Source organism: Setaria viridis, chromosome 9 (genome assembly GCF_005286985.2).
Source record: "Setaria viridis chromosome 9, Setaria_viridis_v4.0, whole genome shotgun sequence".
NCBI classification, from domain to species: domain Eukaryota; kingdom Viridiplantae; phylum Streptophyta; class Magnoliopsida; order Poales; family Poaceae; genus Setaria; species Setaria viridis.
Genome location: NC_048271.2, coordinates 15,655,376 through 15,676,499, shown reverse-complemented (window position 1 = coordinate 15,676,499; position 21,124 = coordinate 15,655,376). Strand labels below are relative to the sequence as shown.

Sequence of the window (21,124 nt, the reverse complement as noted above, 5' to 3'; positions counted from 1 at the left end):
CCACGGCATCCTGCGGGCCGAAACGGGCAAGCGGGGGTTGCTTGCTTCCACGCGAGGTTTCTTCCTTCCCTTACGTATTTATGGCTAAATGGACGGCTCGGAACTACCCGGTATCGACACTGTTTGGCCCAGCACTATTAGGTATTATTGTCTAATCGTATCGTATCGTGTCACGACGTCGTGCCAATCTTCCATCTTAGACACTGTACTATGCTATTTTTATAGTGTCGTGCTAGCACTATAGGCCCGCCGGCCTAGCATGCTCGTGCCAGCCCTAGCACTATGCATCCACACATTCAACTCAAACTTCATCAGTTTCATTACAAATTTATGCAGATATACATTAATTCATCCATTCTATCATAAAATTCATATAGATATATGCATTTCATCAAATAGTGTAATATACACATATTTTGTAGCACTATAAGTGGAGGTAATCGTACTACATCATGCCTAGTCAAGAATCGTATTGTGCCTGGACCGACACTGGCTGGTACGGTGGTCTAAGCACTACACTATGATAGTGCCGTGCTAGCCCAGGTATTATTGCCATAGAATCAGGTCAAGGCACTATTGCCATAGGATCATGTGGTGTTAGTGCCGTGTTTTTAATCATGCTTCAGGCCGCCTGTTGGACCTGGTCTCTTTGACCATCGGACCTGGCCTATTTGACCATCCATACCTTCAGTTCCATGAGCACGTAGTACTAAACAAATCAGCATGCATGCTCATGCCCGTCGTTTGGTCACTGATTCTGACCTGATCTTCCTAGACAGTATTTGCTTCGTTGCAGGAGTTCGACACGCTGGGACGTGGAACGGAATACAGGGGCTCCAACAGAAATTTGCAAAATACATAACTAGTAGTTACGCTACCTCGTACACGGTACACACACTACCACAGGATGTCAGTGGGATAACCAAGCAACTGCAGGGACCTCTGACGAAATTTGCTCCTCTTCCTGCTCTTGCTAGTACAAGTGTACAACGGCCACGGAAGCCGGTGCCTCCTCCACCACCCACTCACTCAGGTCCTTGTACGAGCACGACACATGAAAACCCTCCTCGCTCGCCTCTCGCTGCGCTCCTCGCCGGCTGCATCCGGCGCGGCCGCCATGGTCCCGCAAGCTCGTCCTCGTGCCGCTCCTCCCCGCCGCGGCCCTCCACGTGGGTGCCGGATTCGTGTTCGGCGTCAGGCCGTTGGCGTTCATGCGCCCTTGCCCGAGCCCCGACGGGCTAGAGGACCACGGTTCCTCACCCACGCCCAGTCCCGGCCCCGCCAACGGCGTCTACGCCGTCATTTGCCTGTGCGGGCGAGATAATTTTTTTTCTAGAATTTATCTCTTCTAGAATTTTTTTATTTGTTGAGATGATTTTTTTATCTGTTAATTAAACTTTCTTACCTTTAGTTATTGTTATGTATTTCTTAAACAAATAAAAAATGTAGGAGACAGATTAGGGTTCCTAAACACATTTTACACGAAATAAAAGCATTATTAAACTCCAATCAAATGAATGATGATGAAAGCATATAGAAGCACCGTGGGCCACCTTGCTAGTTATGTTACTCCCTGAAATTCTTGACAAAGTTGTTGGCAAACAGACTGCAGAAGGTTATTCTTCAAGTAGTCCATGCCAATCAGTATGGATTCTTCAAAGGAAGAATCATTCAAGACTGCTTAGCTTAGGCATTCCAATTCCTGCACATTTGTCACAAATCTAAGAAAGAAATAGTAATTCGACAGAATTGAGCATGAGGCGATCCTGCAAGTCTTCAAACATAAGGGCTTCCCTGCTAAATGGGTGTGTTGGATGGAAAAGATTCTTTGTTCGGGTACCGTAAACTCTTTTGCATTTAAAGAGGATTTAAGCAAGGAGATCCCCTATCTCCAATCTTATTTGCCATGGCTGCTGATCTTTGCAATCAGTAATCAATAATGTTGCACAAAACAATTTAATTTCACACCCACTAGGACATGACTTTGGTGGAGACTTTCCAATGGTACAATATGCTAATGACACTCTTCTAGTCCTTCCTGTTGAATCAGATCAACTTGTGAACCTGAAGGTTATTTTGAAAACTTTTGCCACATCCACTCGTTTAAAGGTGAACTACAACAAATCTTTTACGGTAACCATCAATGTTGAGGACAACAAGCTGGCTTCACTAGCACATCACTTTGGCTGTCAAGTTGCATTGGGCCCATGCCATTCACCTATCTAGGCCTTCCTCTGGGTACCACAAGGCTGGTTGTCTCTGAATTTATGCCAATCCTTGCTAGGATGGAAATACATCTCATGAGCATCTCCAGAATGCTTACATATGTAGGCCGACTGGTTCTGGTAAATTCTACATACTCTTTAATGCCAACATTCTATCTCTGCTCTATGAAACTGCCTGCAAAAATCTTGGATCAAATAGACAAATACACGAAACACTGTCTTTGGAATGGTGGTGATCTGACAAACAAAAGGGGTTGCCTAGTTGCCTGGAAAACAGCTTGTCGAAGTAAACAAGAAGGGGGACTTGGCATCATCAACCTAAGAACCCAGAACTACGCTCTTCTTCTAAAATTCCTCCACAAATTCTACAACAAAGTGGATCTTCCTTGGGTCCAGCTAACCTAGAAATGCCTATACAGAAATGAAACTCCTCCTATGCTCGTAGTAATGTTGGGTCTTTCTGGTGGCAAGATATCATGTCCCTTTCCCAAAATTTCTTTATGCTTGCAACGTGTCATGCTCAGAAAGGGACAGTCATGTTTTGGCAAGACACGTGGACCAATAACATACTACAATAGAAATTCCCACAGCTTTACTCTTTTGCCAAAAAAGAGAATATACCTATTATGAAATTCACCTCATTAGACATCAGCACCATGTTTTGGCTTCCCTTGTCCCATGAAGCATTTGTTCAGCTTGAAGAACTTAAGGACCTTTTGCTCAACATGCCTAGAAATGTTGATCTGAATGATGAATGGAGCTACATCCGGGAGTCCGCTGATTTCACAAGCAAGAGAGCATATTCATGCCTGAGAGGTAACCTGCCTGCTTCACCCTTGTTTAAGTGGATGTGGAAGTCTAAAGCACTGCCCAAACACAAATTCTTCTTTTGGTTACTTCTTCGTGACCGACGAACGCTGGAAACCTGTTGAGACACAAACACATGCATCTGGAAAGCTATAACTAGCTATAACTGTGTGCTATGCGTGGAACATGTGGAGGAAACCATCTCTCATCTATTCTTCACCTGTCCCTTCAGCGAAGCCTGCTGGCTTTATCTCGGCATTCATTGGGACCCCTCCTTGCAGCTATAGGACATGATTGTTCAAGCCCTTCAACACTTTGGCTCAACCATTTTCAGAGAAATAGTTATAGTGGTTGCATGGTCGATATGGTGTCACAGAAACAGCATAATCTTCGATGGCCAGCACGTATCTTTTGCGCAATGGAGGAGTTTTGTAGAGGACTTAAGTCTGGTTTCACTTAGAGCAAAACCTGTTGTGAGTAGTAGTTTAAACCTTTCGTTGAGTAGTCTCATTTAATTTTCATCCTTTTTCCTTTGGGCTTTAATGCCTTGTACAATGTAAATATCCATCTTTTATATATACATAAACTGCCTTCAAAAAAAAATTACGTGATATATTTTTGCAGTATAACAATCATTCTAAATAGCGGATTAAGTGAATTTAGCGGGTGGACTCTAATTGTGGACTAAATGAGACTATAGCGGCTAAATTGCGCATGAGAAAAAAATAGCGATACCTTGTCTCAAAATAGCTATAGCAGGCTATAGCCGGCTATGTAAACCTTGTCATAACTTTCGTAATATACCCAACTTATATGTATAACATTTGCTATAATTTATGAGAATGTTGCCAAAGAATTTATACACATCACTTATTCGCGAATGATATTTACTTGATACAAAATTGTATAAAAAGTAATTGAATAGGAAAAAATTGAAAAAAAAAACATGCTTGCGTGCGCGCCACGGTCTCGCACGGTGGCAGGCGTACTGGTTTGCAAGTTGGAGCCCACCGGTATGACAATCTCCGTGATTTCGAAAGAATTTCCACGTGTTCTTAAGCAAAATAAATGCCCTCCTTCCGCTCCAGCTCTCTATCCCATAATCCCCGGATGGTTTAGTTTGGACAATTTTTTTTAATCTAAGTCGTAGAAGAGCATCTTTGGATTAAGAAAAGAAACAAAATTTCAACATGAATAATTACAACACGAGACGAAGAGTCGCCCACTTAGCGGACCTCATTTCCCTAATGCTATATTAGGCAACATAGAACAACTGAAGATACAAGGTTGAGCTGACTAAGCTTCGTTGAGACCAATTTTACAACAAATTTGTCCTAATGCGCCCCCCTCCCCCTCTCTCTCCCTTGTCCAAATTTGTGTGGCGTACCCGTGCACCCATGCCCCGACGGGATCAGCTAGTCCTGAATTCCTTTTACGTGTTTGGTTTTGGTTTTAGTTGCATGTATCATTTGGACAATTCAACCTAGATAGGTGACTTTAGTTTGGTTGGATTAACCGTACCAACTCACTCAGGATGATGCCATTTCACTTGGTATACTATCTACTAAGAAAGATGAACCATATAGTTCAAGTAAATTGATTGGATCATATCATCCAGGATCATTCATACATGCATCATGTGGTGCACTCAACTAAACAACACTCAGCATGATGCCATTCCACTTAGTATATCTACTAAGAAGGATGAACCATATAGTTCAAGTAAATTGGTTGAACCATATCATTCAGGATCATTCATACATGCATCATGTGGTGCACTCAACTAAACAACACTCAGGATGATGCCATTCCACTTGGTATAACTATCTACTAAGAAGGATGAAGGATGAACCATATAGTTCAAGTAAATTGGTTGGAGCATATCATCCAGGATCATTCATAATGCATCATATGGTGCACTCAACTAAACAACTATAAGACAATGAGTTTGTCCAAAGATGAAGGGGTATCGCTTCGAGGCCACGTGCCTCGGTGCCCAACTATTGGGGTATTGAGATTGTTAGTGGTGGCGTGTGCCTATGTTCTGAGTCAAGCTCCAAATAAACAAGACAACGCGAGGGCATACCAAATTTACGGTCGCCCGTAAACACCAAACCGAGTGGTTGATTTCCCGCAGCACGTTTATTTCTTTTCTCGGTTTCCGCTCCCACAACCCATTCTCTTTTGGTCTCTCGTATGCCAGTGTGGTCCCCCGTACCCTCGCATGCGCATGAACCCTTGGAAAATCTTACCCTATCGGTCACCACAAATCATCGAAACACAAAGTATATTCCAAAAAAATTATGCAAAAACTTATATAAACGAAAGAAATTATAAAAAAACTTCCAAAAAACAATTTGGAAACAAAACAAGAAACAAATTTTAGAATAAATGTTGGGAACTGAAACCGAAAGCAATAATTTAGAAGAAAACGTTATGAAAAAAATTCAAAAGAATAAAAATTGTAGCAAAAACTTTCAAAGGGAAAAAATATAGAATAAAAAAATATATAAAAACTTTGAAAAATGAAAAATGAAAATAATTTTTTGAATAAAAAATTATAGAAAAACTTTGGAAAAAAAGAAAAAAAATTGAAGAAAACATTCTGAAACAAATTTTGAACAAAAGTTATAGCAAAAACTTTGAAAATATCTAAATAAAAAATATAAAAAAATTTTGGGGAAAAAGGAAAAAATGGAAAACAATTTTGAAGAAACAAAGTAAGAACAAATTAAAGAAAAGGGAAAAAAAGAAAAAAAGTGTGTCCACCAGCGGCAGGGCCCGCCTTTCCCACGCAGAGACCTCGCCGTGGCTCCGCCGCCACTCTCGCTCGCTGTTCCAGCCTAGACCGAACCTCTGCGAAAGATCGGGTCGCCCCCACCCGCCACCGGCAGTCCCCACAAGTTTCTCCTTGCGCCTGCCGCTGACCGCGAGCAAAGCTCATCACGAGCTTCCCCGTCCACCCGCCACCGCACCCCTTGTTGTCACTCCCCGCAGGCGGAGCTTGCCACCAGCCGCAGCTGCTCCGCCGTGCTAGCACCACTTGCCATCGGAGAGAGAAAGGGTGAGTAGGAGAGAAATGGATCTGGGATGGAGGGAAAAAAGAAAGGCCATAATGCTTCTCGAGGAAGGAAAGGAAAACAACGGAGGAGGCTCGTAGCAGTATAATTATTTGTGGGCCCCTCGTATGTGGACGGACACGTACGGAGTGTTGGGAATCGACTGCAAGGACGGGAACGTTGGGTCGAGTGCAATATTAGCATTGGGCAATGTGAGGACCAAACTAATATATCTACCTATCTATGATCCCGTTTGGATACCCTCTTGCTAAAGTTTAGCACCTGTCATATCGGATGTTTGGATGCTAATTAGAAGTATTAAACATATGCTAATTGCAAAACTAATTACAGAGATGGAGTCTAATACGCGAGACGAATTTATTAAGCCTAATTAGTCCATGATTTGATAATGTGGTGCTACAGTAACCATTTGCTAATGATGGATTAATTAGGTTTAATAGATCCGTCTCGCGAATTAGCACAGGGTTCTGCAATTAGTTTTATTATTAGCTCATATTTAGTCCTCCTAATTAGTATCCGAACATTTGATGTGACACTGTTAAAGTTTAGCATCTCATATCCAAACACCCCTATCTGTAATATAAAAAATGAAAATAATTTAAAACATTTCTCACTCAGATCCGCCCTACCTCTCATGCTGGACCCACTTGTCGGAGTCGAAAGGATGAGAAGAGGTGCCGACCCGTAAAAGTCGCGAGTTAGAAAATATTTGTGCCATAATCCTAATTCTTTTCTCACCGCACCTCCCTTTACCCACCCATCGTACTACCCGTGTCATACATCCCATCCCCATCCACACCGCCCCTTCTCATCCGTACCGACTTTTTCTTTGTCCTTTTTTGAAAGATTCTCACAAATATGTCCCTGACGGAACCATTTCAAAATCTGAACCGTTAGCTTGGCGCCATCCACGTTAGCGCTAAGCTTACATGTCTCGGTGTCAGCCATGCCGATGTGGCGGGGGCTTAGCGCCAGCCATCGTGGCGCCAAGCTCGGCGCCGTAGATCTTGGCGCCAAGCTGGCCGCCGTAGACCTTGGCGCCGAGCAGTTACCCTATAAGGGTTTGAACCTAGGTTTTTTGGATAAGAAGGTCATGTCCTAGCCAACTGAACCACAATGTGGTTTGTTGCATGTTTCTCGGAATAATTATACTTATTTCATTCGAAACGCTACCGGTATAGGGTAACTGCTCGGTGCCAAGGTCTACGGCGCCAAGCTAAGGGTCCAGATTTTGAAATGGTTCCACCAAATACGAGAATATTTATTAAAAAGGGCAGAAAAAAAACAAAAAAGTCGGTCATCCGTATCCGACCCGGCTGCCTTACTTCACACGGCGTGCGGACGATGCCCGCGACTGGCCTCCTCTTCCGTACCCATGGCGTCGTCCGCCACCCCGCTGCCATGGTGGCTGCCGCCCGCGCGGCGCCGACGCCGGGCTCAACGCTCGTGCTCTTCAAGTCTACGCTATCCGCGGACTTGGACCTCTGCCTGCTGGACATGTTCCCGCACCTCGCCGCGTCCCGTCGCTGCCGCACCTCCTCCTCACCGCCTCCGCCACCGCGCGCCTCCACAGCACCTCCCTCCGCCTCTAAGCACGGCTCAAGTCGCTCCAACGCCTCAAGCTGCTCCACCAAATGTCCCGCCCCAACGCCGTCGACACGGTCATCGCCGGGTTCTGCGCACTCGGCCGCGTCCAGGCGGCGCTGGAAGTCGTGCGCGAGATGCGGGGACGCGGTGGCATCTACGCTACGGTGTTCTCTGGCTCTGGACGGTGCCAGATCGGCCGTATCGAGGACGCAGCCAAGGTGTTCGACGAAATGCTGGCCGAGGGAAAGGTGGAGAACTGCGGTGATGTACAACGCATTGATCGCAGGCTAGGAAAACTGGATGCTGCGCTGCAATGCTGGGAGGATATGGTAGGGAGCGGGGTTGCCATGACGATTGTGGCCTACAATTTACTTGTGCATGCATTGTTTATGGTCGAACGTGCATCAGATGCTTATGCATAGCTTGAGGAGATGGGTGTGTAAGGCCGCGGTGACCTACACGTCATTGGTATTATGGTATATGCATTGTCCAGGAAAGGGCAAGTTCAGGAGACAGATAGGTTGTTTTAGCGAGGCTGTGAGGAAGGGCATCAGGCCTGACTTTGTCGTGTAAATTCTCTGATCAATAGCCACTGCACAGGTGGAGATATGGACAGGGTATTTGAAGATAAAATTCTTTTTTATTACACGTGCGTGCGTGTCGTACGTGCACTTTACTAATGTAAATAAAAAGCTATATAAAAGATCCTAGATGCCATTTCAAAGAAAAAAACTAAGATAGACCTTAAAAATCAAAGATTCCGAAGTACTGATAGACGCCACAACGAACATATTAAAACAAAAACCGTGTATGCTACTGGCCCTTTTAGAGCCTTGAAATGCTTTGAATATAACCGTTCAAGGATAGCTTAATTACACAATATGTCAATATCTAAAATCTTCCAATTCATTCATGAGCTTTATTTCGTCCTTCAGATATAAACTAGATACATGTCCTATTTCGTTAATCTCAAGATCTTTTTTATATTAGCTGCGCGCTTTTCATATCTTTCAGCATGATCAGCACTAGGCGTTTTCGAACTGTAAGACTTACGCCCATTTCTATCAATTCAACCAAACTCTTTACCTTATGCATGAATTTTGAGGAATAAGACATCTTCCAATCAAGATTAAGAGTCAGCTAACTAAACATCCTAGGATTGAATATTATTGGTTTAGTTTTCAAGGATTGAATATTATTGATTTAGTTTTCTAGTAGAGCTCGTACAAGTAGGATTGTATAAGCTGGTAAGGTTTTTTTTTGTGGAACCTGACTATCAGGATTTAGGATTATAGTTCTCGACTCAGCGCTGATGCGGAACAAACAAGGGGCTGCACTGCAAAAAGTCCGCCCCCCTCGGATTCCCCCTCGCAACCCCGGCTGCAGACTTGCAGAGTCGACTGCGAGCTCCATTTTCTCCGAGCCCACCTTCTTCCCTTTCCCCAGACGCAAATCAGGCACTCCGCCGCCGCCTGCCCGCCATGGCCGCCCACCGCCTCCTCCTGCTGCTCGTCGTCGCCGCCGCGTACATCCTCGCCGCCGACGCGCGGCCGCACCGCACCTTCCTCGTCGCCTTCCCGGCCGACCCCAACCCCAGCGGCGGCGACGGCGCCGCCCATCACCTCCGCAGCGTCCCCCACGTTGCCACGGTCGTCACCGTGTTCCGCGTCCGCCGCCTCGGCCCGCACCTCCACCACGGCCACGGCCACCGCAACCACCACCACCTCCACTCCATCCCCGCCAACGTCCAGATCCGCCGCCCCGAGCTCCCGCACCCCGCCCATGCGGCGGCCGCCGGGCCCCAGGAGCGCGCCAGGGACATCCTCGTGGTCGTCATCGGGCTCCTCTTCGGCATCGCCTGCGGCGCGCTCACCGCCGCCTCCGCGTACCTCGTCTGGTCCATGGTCGCCGGCGCCGCCGCGGCCTCCCCGTACGACGAGCTGTACGACGAGGAGGACGAGGCTTCCGACACCGAGAGCCCTAAGAAGGTCGGCTACGTCATCATTCAGGAGCTCGAGGTTCACGACGGCGGTAAGAACTAGGGGGTTTGTGGTGCTACAGGGAGGGAGGGCAAATTCGTGCAGTGGTCTATGACCATATGATTATGTGTTCAGTGATTCGTAATATCTGTATGTGATGTGTGGTTGGAAGTACTAGGGGGTTTGCCCTCCATGTGAATACGCTCCTGAAGCGCGCTTAAGCTATGAATTGTGCTTGTTTCTGATGAACTTATCAATCAATGTTATGCCACATTGTGAAATGTTCTTCGGAAAAAAAATGTTCTATGTTCTGCTCTCATTCTCATGTATTGTGGCCCAGCTTCGATAGCACAGTCATTGCTGTTTATTTTCGATAGATTTGTGTCCCGATTCAAGACTTTTTAATTACTGGTCTTCCCACATGGCCTGTTTGGTTGGCCATTTCAGGATCATTTGGTTGGTCTATGATTCTCTGCGAATTAATGGTTATACTGAGTTTCAGTGTTTCACTAGCTGGTATGTAGTTCTGAAATGTGTTGATGGTCCATTTGTTTTGGTAAATGGTCTTAACACCACCAATGTAATGGTTTTGGTGTTATCTGCACTGTGATTTGTGATATGTTGGTGTTGATGTGATAGTCAGATGGTTGCTCTAGCATTGCCACCATGTTCAAATCAGGGTGTGTTCTTGAGCATGTGAATTCGCATGACTTAATATATGTCCAAATTGCTGATGATCATGAGCACAAAATCTTTGCTTCAGACAGGTTAATCTTAATTTTTATTGAAATGTGTGGATGATAGTGACTTCAACTGCTACTTGTGTAGTTCTATAACTGATTAGTTATTTTAACATTTGGTAGATGCTAATAGGTGGGTGGTCGGCTTTCTTTCACTTGCTTTGGCTCAAAATTGGAACTTCATGGTCTTAATGCATCTATTCGGGCCATCTATTTTGTGTGATTATTCAGGAGATATACACTGTTAGTTTACTTCATTTCTGTGTTCAGCTTGAACTTAATGATTATCATGGCTGCATTCAGCTTGTTTGTTCTGAACTACTCCTAGATGGTCTATTAATGATAGCTGGAGTACGGTTGGAAGATTCATTGGTGCTGAAAGCTTGAAAATACCCAACACATGAATGCGACTGGGGACTTGGCATAGTAGAGTCTGGTTTAAGTCCCGTTCCTCAGTAATCGGCAAACACGAAGCGAAACAAGAGTGTTGTTGCAGGTGAATTACTCTAATATTTTGCGCAAAGAGTTACCTGCTGCATAAAACAGAGGCTCATGTGATGCTCCGTGGATCATGTGTGATCCATTAGTTAACTCAAGCTGCCTTGTTACTAACAAGCGGAATTTACGCAGTGGCATCACGGCCTACCAAATAAAACAGAACCCCTTGAATTGAGGAGAAAACAAGCCATGATCGTACGAACCTAACAGCTTCAAATTTGAAACTCATGATGTAGGACAAGACGATGCGAAATTAAAAACATAGTTTATGCCAAAAGAGATACACAGATAGCATCGGGTGCCCTAGAAAGACACCCAAATAGTGTCCTATATCTGATGTTTATCGAGGAAAACAGCAGCCAATACAAAAGGACAACTTGGCACTAAATAAAATTGCACCAAAAACCTTTCTAGTCGTCTTCTCCCTTCAATTGTTCGCCGATAACATCTCTCAGTCTGACAACAATAGCACAAATAGTCAAAGACATAAGCCAGGATTGTACAAAGGGCCTGTTTACTAGACCAAACATCAAAGTCATAAGGTGTCATGCTGCTGGGATGGATCTACTTTCAAGATAGATACTCCCTCCATCCCAAATTACTATTTATTTTGACTTTTCTAAATACATAGCTTTTGCTATGCACCTAAATATATATTATATCTAATACGTAGCAAAAGCTACGTACCTAGAAAAGCCAAAAAGAATAGTAATTTGGAACGGAGGGAGTACTGACATACCAGTGGCAGCTTTCTCAAAGGAATTGCCAAAAGCTCCATTTCTCGTGAAGATTATTGCCTTGAACGCTGAATCACGTGACATCTGATCAAAGCAACCACAGGAGTTGAGTTTTGATGATGATAACTGCAAAGCACTCCAGTACCCCATTTTCTCATGAGATTGCCATAGAGCAACCCACATTGTAACAGTAAACAGAAAGGGGCAAGCAAAGTGTTCTTCACTGATGAAACTTTTGGGCTGCTAGCATCATGGTATATGCGTCAAGCAACGACGTCACATATTGTACATCGCATAGGAGTTGCACAGGTGGTCCATCCGTCCATATATGATTCCTGGAAACAAACTAAACATAAACATTCAACTTTGCAGTACCCAGTGAAAAGAAATGGCAGATGGCCTTTTAAATGCCTCTATCTCCAGTCCCCAAAACATGACCAATCTTCTACAGCACCAGCAAATAATTTCATCAGATTATTCATGCCCCTTGTAAACTAAACAAAATGGGTCAGTAACCGAGATGCAGCAGTTGTAAACTTGTAGTCAATATTCTGATAAACTAAAAAAAGGTGTAAATCTCGTAGTAACTAAGAAGCCTAGTGACCATGAGACATATCAGGCTACCATTCTCAGATCCATAGGTCAGTAAAGTGAAGTAGGACTAATGTCTGCATCCAATCCTCAAGTCCTTTGCGTTCTGTCTGATATTTAGAAAAAAACACTTGAACATCTCAATAAATTATATTATGATATGGCACTATAAATGCTAGCTGAGCAATTTTCTTGGTATCGATACCTGTAATCAGGTGACCAAGTTTACTGTTTTGCTTCATTTGACTTTTTTAAATTCTAATACTCATGCACACATAAACATTGGTGGACTCTAACAGTTAACTAACTATATGGTAGTTGGAGCGGATGATCAATTGGCAACTGAGCTACCGATGGACAGATCCACTTTCACATTAAACCTCAGACGAATGTAATGAACACATACAACCTAGACATGGTAAAACATGACCTAGCAGAAATAAGGATTGTTATTCCTATCTCAAGCTCTAACAGGAAATCACAATTCCAAATCCAAATCTAAACAAGGCAAAATATAAGCTAGCAGAAATAAGGATCGCAACTCCTAATATCAAGAAGTAATCACAATCCCAAACCCAAACCTAGATAAGGCAAACATGACATAGCAGAAATGAGACTTACACATACATTGCAGCAAATTCTACCAAACTACTCCCTCCGTCCCAAATTACTATTCGTTTTGGCTTTTCTAGGAACATAACACCTAGACATATTATATATCTAGGTGCATAACAAAAGTTATGTACCTAGAAAAGCCAAAACAAATAGTGATTTGAGATGGAGGGAGTATACTACTACACTACAAGAACTGAAGAACATACCTTTCAGGAAGATGTCAAGGTCTTAGAAATATCTGCTGCATATCCTCTTATATCAGGCACAAAGCCTTTTTCTACCATGCCTGCATTTATTATCTCATAAGTCATCCCATTTGGAACTCGCCCTTTCTCCAACATTTCATTCAGGAGCTCATTAGCCTCCTCCATCTTCCCCATCTTGCAAAAGTACTTGAGAAACACATTATATGTGGCCACATTCGCCCGTTTCTTACATTTGTTCATCCTATTTTTAATTTCATGGGCAGCTTTAATGTCCCCCTTCTCACAAAACCCATTTATAATGGTATTGTAGGTCAAATGTTTCGGCTCCAAACCAACCACAAACATCTCATCCAAGAGCTTTACTGCATTCCAGACCTCACCTTTGCAACAAAGCGCGCCAATAAGCACATTATAAGTTACAACATCTGCTCTCACACCCTTGTCCTTCATCTCATTGAGAAGGCCTGAAACACTCCTCCAATCCGAACTACTGATAATCCCTGCTAACAAGCAGTTATAGGTGTTAACATTTGGACTAATCCCTTTTCCTGCCATTGCCTCCTTCACCGCCACCGCCTCCTCCATCTTTCCAAGACGGCGGTATCCATTGACCAAGGTATTGTAAGTAACCACATTGGGTTTTATGCCATTCTGTGCCATACGATCAATCCAGTCTTCAGCTTCCACCATCATGCCGTTCTTGCAAAACCCATTCAGCACAGAGTTCAGGATAGACGCAGTGCATGCCAACCCCAAGTCCTCCATCTCTTTCACCAGCTTCACGCCTTCCTCCACCTTCCCCTCACTGCAGAGCCCAGAAACAAGTGAATTGTATGTCACCACATCCGCAGCAATGCCCTGCCGCTTCATCTCCTCAAAGACCTTCACTGCAGCTGTAATGTTGGATTCCTTACAATACCCATTAATCAGCACATTGAATGTGATCACATTCGGAGAAAGGCCAGCATCAATCATCTCTTTCAACAGCACATCGACATGGTACATCTTCCCCGCTAGGCAGGACTTGAAGTACCCGTCGATGAGAGTGTTGTAGGTGACCACCGAGGGGGGCAGCCCCCACGCCCTGATGTCCTTGGCAACGTCGCCGGCCTTGCGGAGCTGACCAATCTTGCAGAGCCCAGAGATAACTATGTTGAAGGTGAACAGGTCCGGCGACACGCGCCGCCGCAGTGCTTCCCTGAAGGCCCTCTCGGCGAGGTTGACCCGGTCGGCGCGGACGAGGGCGGCCAGCAGGGCGTTAACAGAGTGGGCCGAGGGGCGGTGGCGCGGGTAGTCGGTGCCCGCGAGGAGGAATGCCTCGTACGCGAGCAGCGGCTGGGAGTCCCGGGCGAGCGCGAGGACGAGCATGTCGGTGATGAGCGGCGCGGACGGGGACGGGGACGGGGCGGGGAGGGCGCGGAGGATGGAGGCCGGGGAGTGGAGGCGCGCGGCCACGAGGTCGTGGATCTCGGAGCGGAGGAGCGGGTAGTGGCCGCCGCCGGCGAGGCGGGCGAGGAGGAGGGCGTGGAGCGGGAGTGGGAGCGGCGCGTGGAAGTGGGCGCGCGACCACCGCGCAAGGGAGACGAGGTGCGGGAGAGGGGGCAGCGGCGCGGTGCGGAGGAGGAGGTGCAGGGCGCGGTGCGCGGCTGCCGCGGTGGACGCGCCGCCGGCCGTGAGGTCCACCACGCGGCCGAAGCGGCCGGCTGCGAGGTGGGCGAGCAGCGTGACGAGCGGCATGGGGGCTGTGAGATGGGTTTGTGGGTATTCCACACGAGAGATTTCGATAGTTGCTTTCAAAAATTGACATCGTGCATAAGAATTGTTTCGATACAAGGAATTCTCTCCCATTTTCCTATTTCCTCTTATTTTTCTTTCCTTTTCCTTTTCAGCACTACCTGCTGTTCACATGTTCAAATTCAACATCTCGATTGGATCGATTCGTTGGCGCTCTCTCTCAACTCACCCGTCCTTCAATGTATCGCCAAGAAGCACGGCCTTCCTAGGCAAAAAGAAGGTGATGCGTTGGACACCTCGGCGATCGAGAAGACGCGGACCTCGCAGTCTTGATGCACGCCGCGCACACATCGTGCTCACATCGGAGTGCCAGGGCGGCAGGGCCAACGCTGCGGATGCTCTGTGCATTCCTCTATGTCATCTACACATCGAAGATGATGGCAGATTAGGGCAAGAGCACACCGCGAGTGACATAGTAGGTGGTGGCGCTGTTCGCGCTGGCCATGGAGCTAGCTCGCGCTGCGGCGGGCACAACGACAGTGTCAATAGGATGCGGCGCGTTGAGAGCGGGGATAGGAGCACCCGACGTGGTGGTGCCCAAACGGGTGGCGCACACTCACCGGTGGCGAGCATCGCCGGCGGAGAGGAGACTGACTTTTTCTTTTTCTCTTCCTCATATTCAATCGATGCAGAAAAAAGGCAGTTATCCATTTACTAGGCATGGAAAATGAAAAGGAAAAGGAAATCAAGTGAAATAAAGAAAAGAGGAGGAAATCCTTCGAATCAAAAGAATCCGCATGTTCAGTGTCATATTTTGAAAGGTATGCGAATTGAGAGTTAAAATATTAAAATTTCTCATTGCACACGGGTCCGGTGGATTTTCATGGAGAGATTTCGATATTTGACACCTTCAATTCGCAGACCTTATGACACTCCGGATGCGGATTTTTTTTATTATGGAAATTTCATCTCCTTTTCTCTATTTCCCTTTATTTCTTTTTCCTTCTCAATTTTCCGGACCAGTTTGCCCTTGCCTTATCTTCAAGGACTAGGAGGCACGGGAGTGTGACGATGTCTGAGCGAAGCGGAGGCGGCGCCGCCGCCGGAACTTCACCAGCGCGAGCGTTCGGGCCACCAATCGAGACGGGGAGAGCACCGGAAGAGAGAGGAAGCGATGGAGAGTCCGTTTTGAGAGTTCTAAAAACAAGGATTAGGTACGTACGGCCATGGATGGGAGCTCTGCCGGCAAGGTTCGGCCATGGATGGGAGCTCCAAGGAGAAGGAGATACACGGGAGGAGCGGGGCCTGCTCCAGGCTGCTGCGACTCGCGGGGAGAATACGGCGGCGCTGCAGCTGTCGAGCACGCACGGAGCGCATGGTGTTCTGGGTGTAGCGATGCTCGAGCAACCGGTGTCGGGGAAGAAGGTACGGTCAGGCCTGATCCAATGGGTGTGGAGGATAAGGCAGGGGCATACTTGTCCATTCACAGAGGGTTTTACCTGTGTGCCATTATGAAAGTTGGGTCTAACCTCCATACCCCTAAAAAGTTCGTCGACACCTGTATGCCCAAGTGCATCTTGGTTTGTCCCTCCATGCCATTCCGTCCCTATTTTGTGCTAACGGTCGTTAACTGCGCTGAGAATGGACTCAAATGCCCTTAGGCAAAGGAGGTCTGTTGAACTTAGTTGTTTGCCTCGGTGCCACTCAGAGGTCTGCTGTTTTGGTGCCAAAGGAGGCAGTGGTGTTGGCGCCAAAAGGCAGTGGTGTTGGCGCCAAACCCTCTGTGCTCCTCTATATATACATCTTGAGCCATATCTGTTGGATCTCATCCTCTCCTCTGCTCTCTCCTTCATTCTCACTCTCATCCACTCCTGGCGCACTCCATGTCTGAAGCTTCCAGCAGTTATGGGGGGAGGGTCAAGCGGGTCCTTTGCCCGAACTGTCATGTGCTTGCCAACCGATTCATCTCCACGACAACAAAGAACCCAAACCGTGCATTTCACAAGTGCCCCTATTTTGCAGTTTGTGTTCTCTGCTCATTCTTGGTTGCCCTTTTTTGTATGTTTTCCAAGTGGTAATGCTTCAGTTTCTTTGGCTTGCAGTTTGGTGGTTGTCAATACTACCAGTGGGAGGATGAAATGATGGACAGTGGCATGCAGTCACCTACAGCGCCAGATCCCCTACATGCAGTTCCCCTGCAGGCAGTGCCACCACCTGATCCACTGTCCATGTACCAGCATGTTTCCAATGGTGCTGGAGTGGTAGGCAATGCAGTAGTGGAAAATAGGGAAGACAATAGGGTTATGCAACAGCTTAGGTGGCTAGAAAAGATGGTATATGTATGCATTTTTCTTGCTCTGTATGCTCTTATGAAGAAGTAGGGTTATGCAGCAGCTTGTGTTTGTATGAATTGACAAGATGTATGGATGGATGCATGAATGAATGAATGAATCAGCTAAGGTTTTATCACATTTCACTATGTCTTCAACATTAATGACACAAAAGATAGTACATGACATCCAGGTTTAATCACATTACAGCCAAAGTTCAAATAATACATGACATTTCATCACTGAGTAATAGTATCAGTTCCATCCACCAAAACATCCAGTTTCATCACATCCAAAGTGTTGGACATGGCATCACAGAGCAAAATAAACAAAGAAGGGCTGGATGGGGTACCTTTCACTGCAGCTGCAGTTTCTTCTTGCTCCTTGTATTAGAAGAAGGGCTGGATGGGGTAGCTTGGATGGCTGCTGCAACTTGAAGCCTCTTTGGTGTCAACTTCTTCTTAACTGTTGTCTTCTTCCTTGGTGTAGCAGCCTTGATAAGTAGAGTGTCCACTGGGTCTGTCTGTACTGTGCCAACTGAGGTCTCATGATAAGGAGCCTTGATAAGGAGAGTGTCCACTGGGTCTGTCTGTACTGTGCCAACTGAGGTATCATGATAAGGAGCTAGGAAAACAGTCTGCAATGGTATTGGGTCATTGGAACCAGTTCCAGACCTTGTGACAAATATGACAGGTTAGATGATAACAAATGGTGCATGAAAATAACAAGAGAATTGCTCATAAGCTCACCTGGTTGATGTACTTGTAGTTGTAGCTGAAGAAGAGGAAGGTGCCTTCCTACTTCTTTTATTGGCACCAGAAGAAGAAGGTGGCTTCCTACTCCTTTTCTTGGCTGCTGCTATGTCTACAGCCTCATTTATTGGGAATTGCATCACTGATGGAGTAGCAACCACAATGCTTGTCTCTGTGTTACATCTTGCTACTTTTTTCAGTCTTTTCTTTGGGAGACCCCTGCATAGGACAAATCAATATAAGTTGCAAAACAATGTGAATGTACACTGATTGCAGTTAAGTTATTGTACCTTTGAGCCTCCATTGCAGCTATGTCTTCAGGATTGCCATTCTTGCAAGTATACCAATGGTGCCCTTTTTCATGGCATATTGGGCACTCATGGGACCTTGAGCTTCCCTTCTGGCTGCTGCTGCCACCTTCAAGTGCTGATTTCATCCTATTCTTTCTTCTTCCTCCAGCTGTTGCCCTAAGTAATGGAGTGTGCATGAAGAAGCCATGGGTGCTGTTGGGCCACATACTCTTGTCAGGAATGCAAGGGATGGAACCTTCATATGCAATTTTGAATTTGTCGACAGAGTAGTAATCATGCACATAGTCTTCTAGTTTAGCACCAGGGATTGAAGTGATGTAGGCAATAGCATGTTTGCAAGGGATTCCTGACCCTTGCCAAACCCTACAGGTGCAGGTTCTCTCAGGTAAATTTACCACAAATCTATATACACTGCCACCCTTAGCACAAATCTCTGCCACACCATCAGGGGAATCAGTGATGACTTCAATGTCAAGATTGTAACTGTCTTCCCTCAGTTTCTTCTCAATGTGAGGCAGAATCTTCCCTGTGAATTTCATGGCAACTCTCTTCCTATGATTCCATTTAATCAAGAGCTTCTGTCTTATAGTGTCCAGTAAATCATCAATATTCTTCCGCTTTTCAGGCTTTATCCAATTGTTGAATGATTCAGCTAGATTGTTAGTGACATAGTCCACCTTTGATCCTGTCCTGTACTGGCTCCTTGTCCAAAGCTTCTTTAGGTTTTCATGTAGATACACCATTGCCTCAGGTTTGGCTTGAGCCATAGCTGTATAATGCTTGTTGAACAAATATGGACTCCATGAATATGAGGCAGCCCATAAGTGGTCATCAAAAACCTTGCCACTGAATCTTTTCTTGAAATTTTGTACTAAGTGGTACATGCACTCCCTATGTTCAGCTTCAGGGAAAACTTCAGAGACCCCATTCATCACTGCCTGGCCACAGTCTGTACAGAAGGTCAGTCCATCTGGGGATCCAATTACTTCTTTTAACCTCTCCATGAACCACACCCAATTCTCATTAGTCTCTGAATCAATTACACCAACAGCTACTGGGTACATCCAGTTATGTCCATCTACTGCACAAGCTACACACAACTGTCCTCTGAACCTTCCATTTAAAAAAGTGCTATCTACTGCAAGATATGGTCTACAGCCTCTAAGAAATCCATCTACACATGCTTTCAATGCAAAGAATAGCCTATTAAACCTGATCTTATTGTTGATTGTGTGATGATCAATGATAACAAATGATCCAGGACTAGATTCCTCTATCTGGGCCTTAAACCTAAATAAATTGTCAAAACTTTTATCCCAAGGCCCATAAATCTGATCCATGGCAAGATTTTTACCTTTGTACACTCTCCTGTATGGCACATTAACTTTGTAATCATTCTTCAATCTTCTAATCAATTCTTTTATCCGAATGTTGCCATCTTCCTTCAGCCAGTCTACCACTTTACTGCAGACCCACTCTTGTGTGATCCCTACACACACACCAACCCTTTTAGCACTCTGACAATCATGAGGATGTGGGTTCTTTTTCACCTGCAAAACAGTCAACACCAATGCATATTAACAACTGATGATTCATTGCAAAACAACTGGAATTTACAAAAAGTAATGCAACTCATGTACCTTAACTGTCACACCATCCTTCAAAGTTGAAGCATGAATCCTCCATTGGCAATCAAGCTCCTCCTTGAATTTGCAGTGCACCCTATACCTCCCTGGATCACTCTTCTCAACTAAGTAATGGTACTCATGCTTAGCAGAATGAGAAGCTAAAGCAATCTTAAATGCTTTCATGTTTGAATACAAAGTGCCTACGTCCATAGGTGGGTTCTTCTTGTCGTAATTGACATCAAGCATAGGTTCAGGGCCTCTATCTGTAACCATCTCTTCATCAGACTCATCATCAGAACTCTCATCTGACTCAGAGTAGATTTCATCCTTAGATATGGTCTCAGTTTCCCGTCCTTTATTGCCAGCTTTAGGATTTGGGGGAGGTGGAGGGTAGTTGGGACCAAGGTCAAGATATAGCCCTTCATCATCAATGCCCATATGCTCATAGATTGGGTTTGGGTTAGCTAAGATTTCAGGTTCACCATATTGTGTGTGTGTACTGTTGCTTGCTTCACCTAGGATTGGGGATGCAATAGAAGGGGTCACTGGGGGATCAATAGATTTGTCACTGCTACCAAACTCCCAAACTGGAATGATAGGAGGATCAACACTTGGCTTATGATATGCAAAAGTGAGGAAGCAGCATTTCGAAACCTTATGTTTTTCAAACATTTGAAGCAAATCTTGGTCAGTACAGACTTGGATGTTGACCTTAGTGTCCATGCAGTAATAAAAAACTTTAACTAAGTCTCCATAGCCATGAGGATTCTTGTCAACAACTTCAGCAACCAGGTCTCTGAAGTTAGTTCGGTCAGCATCAACAACTTTGCTCAGCTCGTACCACCGAGTCCGACAATTGTGAGCAACAATCCGGATTTCTAAGTTGTAGCTACTGTTGGGGTCCATCCTACAGATGAACAAGGAGCAGGGAATCAACACTACAAGCATGGTGACGGTGCACAGACGCAGGGCTAAGGGACCTAAGACCACGCAAGCGAGAGTACTCCGCAAGCCAAGGGGGGAAGCATTTGACTTACCCGTCTGGAAGCCAATCCGGTCGATCCCCGACGCCGTTGTTCCCCGCCATGAGAAGCCGTGTCAATCCACTAATCCATGCACGGGGGCTTCGTCTTTTTCTTCTCTCCCCGCCCCACCCGTCAACGCCGCCACTGACTAAGGTTCCACCGCCGCCGCTACGATTTCGCCGCCGCCGCTAGGGTTCGGCAACGGATAGAGTGGGAGGAGAGTGAGAGATGCCGGTCAAAATTCGTCAACACGGCCTCCGCGCATATACCTCCCTTAGA

At 45.7% G+C, this 21,124-nt stretch overlaps 2 protein-coding genes across 6 annotated transcripts; one reads left to right on the top strand and one right to left on the bottom strand.

Moving 5' to 3' along the window:
- Nucleotides 1-9,014: 9,014 nt before the first annotated feature.
- Nucleotides 9,015-9,997, top strand: LOC117838965 (uncharacterized). Its single transcript, XM_034719183.2, has one exon. It carries the CDS (start codon nt 9,181-9,183, stop codon nt 9,739-9,741), a length of 561 nt encoding a protein of 186 aa, XP_034575074.1. The 5' UTR covers nt 9,015-9,180; the 3' UTR covers nt 9,742-9,997.
- A 1,152-nt stretch (nt 9,998-11,149) lies between these two features.
- Nucleotides 11,150-14,817, bottom strand: LOC117838964 (uncharacterized). 5 transcript variants are annotated; one of them, XR_004636748.2, is made up of 4 exons: nt 13,066-14,817; nt 11,878-11,999; nt 11,656-11,737; nt 11,150-11,372 (listed from the first exon to the last, which is right to left on the bottom strand). XR_004636748.2 is itself a non-coding variant. In XM_034719182.2 (2 exons), the coding sequence occupies exon 1, from the start codon at nt 14,800-14,802 to the stop codon at nt 13,069-13,071; it is 1,734 nt and encodes a 577-aa protein (XP_034575073.1). In that variant the 5' UTR covers nt 14,803-14,817; the 3' UTR covers nt 12,007-12,899; nt 13,043-13,068. The 5 variants fall into 5 exon arrangements, 1 of the variants encoding a protein (XP_034575073.1); XR_004636747.2 differs by having other exon boundaries at nt 11,878-11,988; XR_004636746.2 differs by having other exon boundaries at nt 11,656-11,999.
- Nucleotides 14,818-21,124: the final 6,307 nt, after the last annotated feature.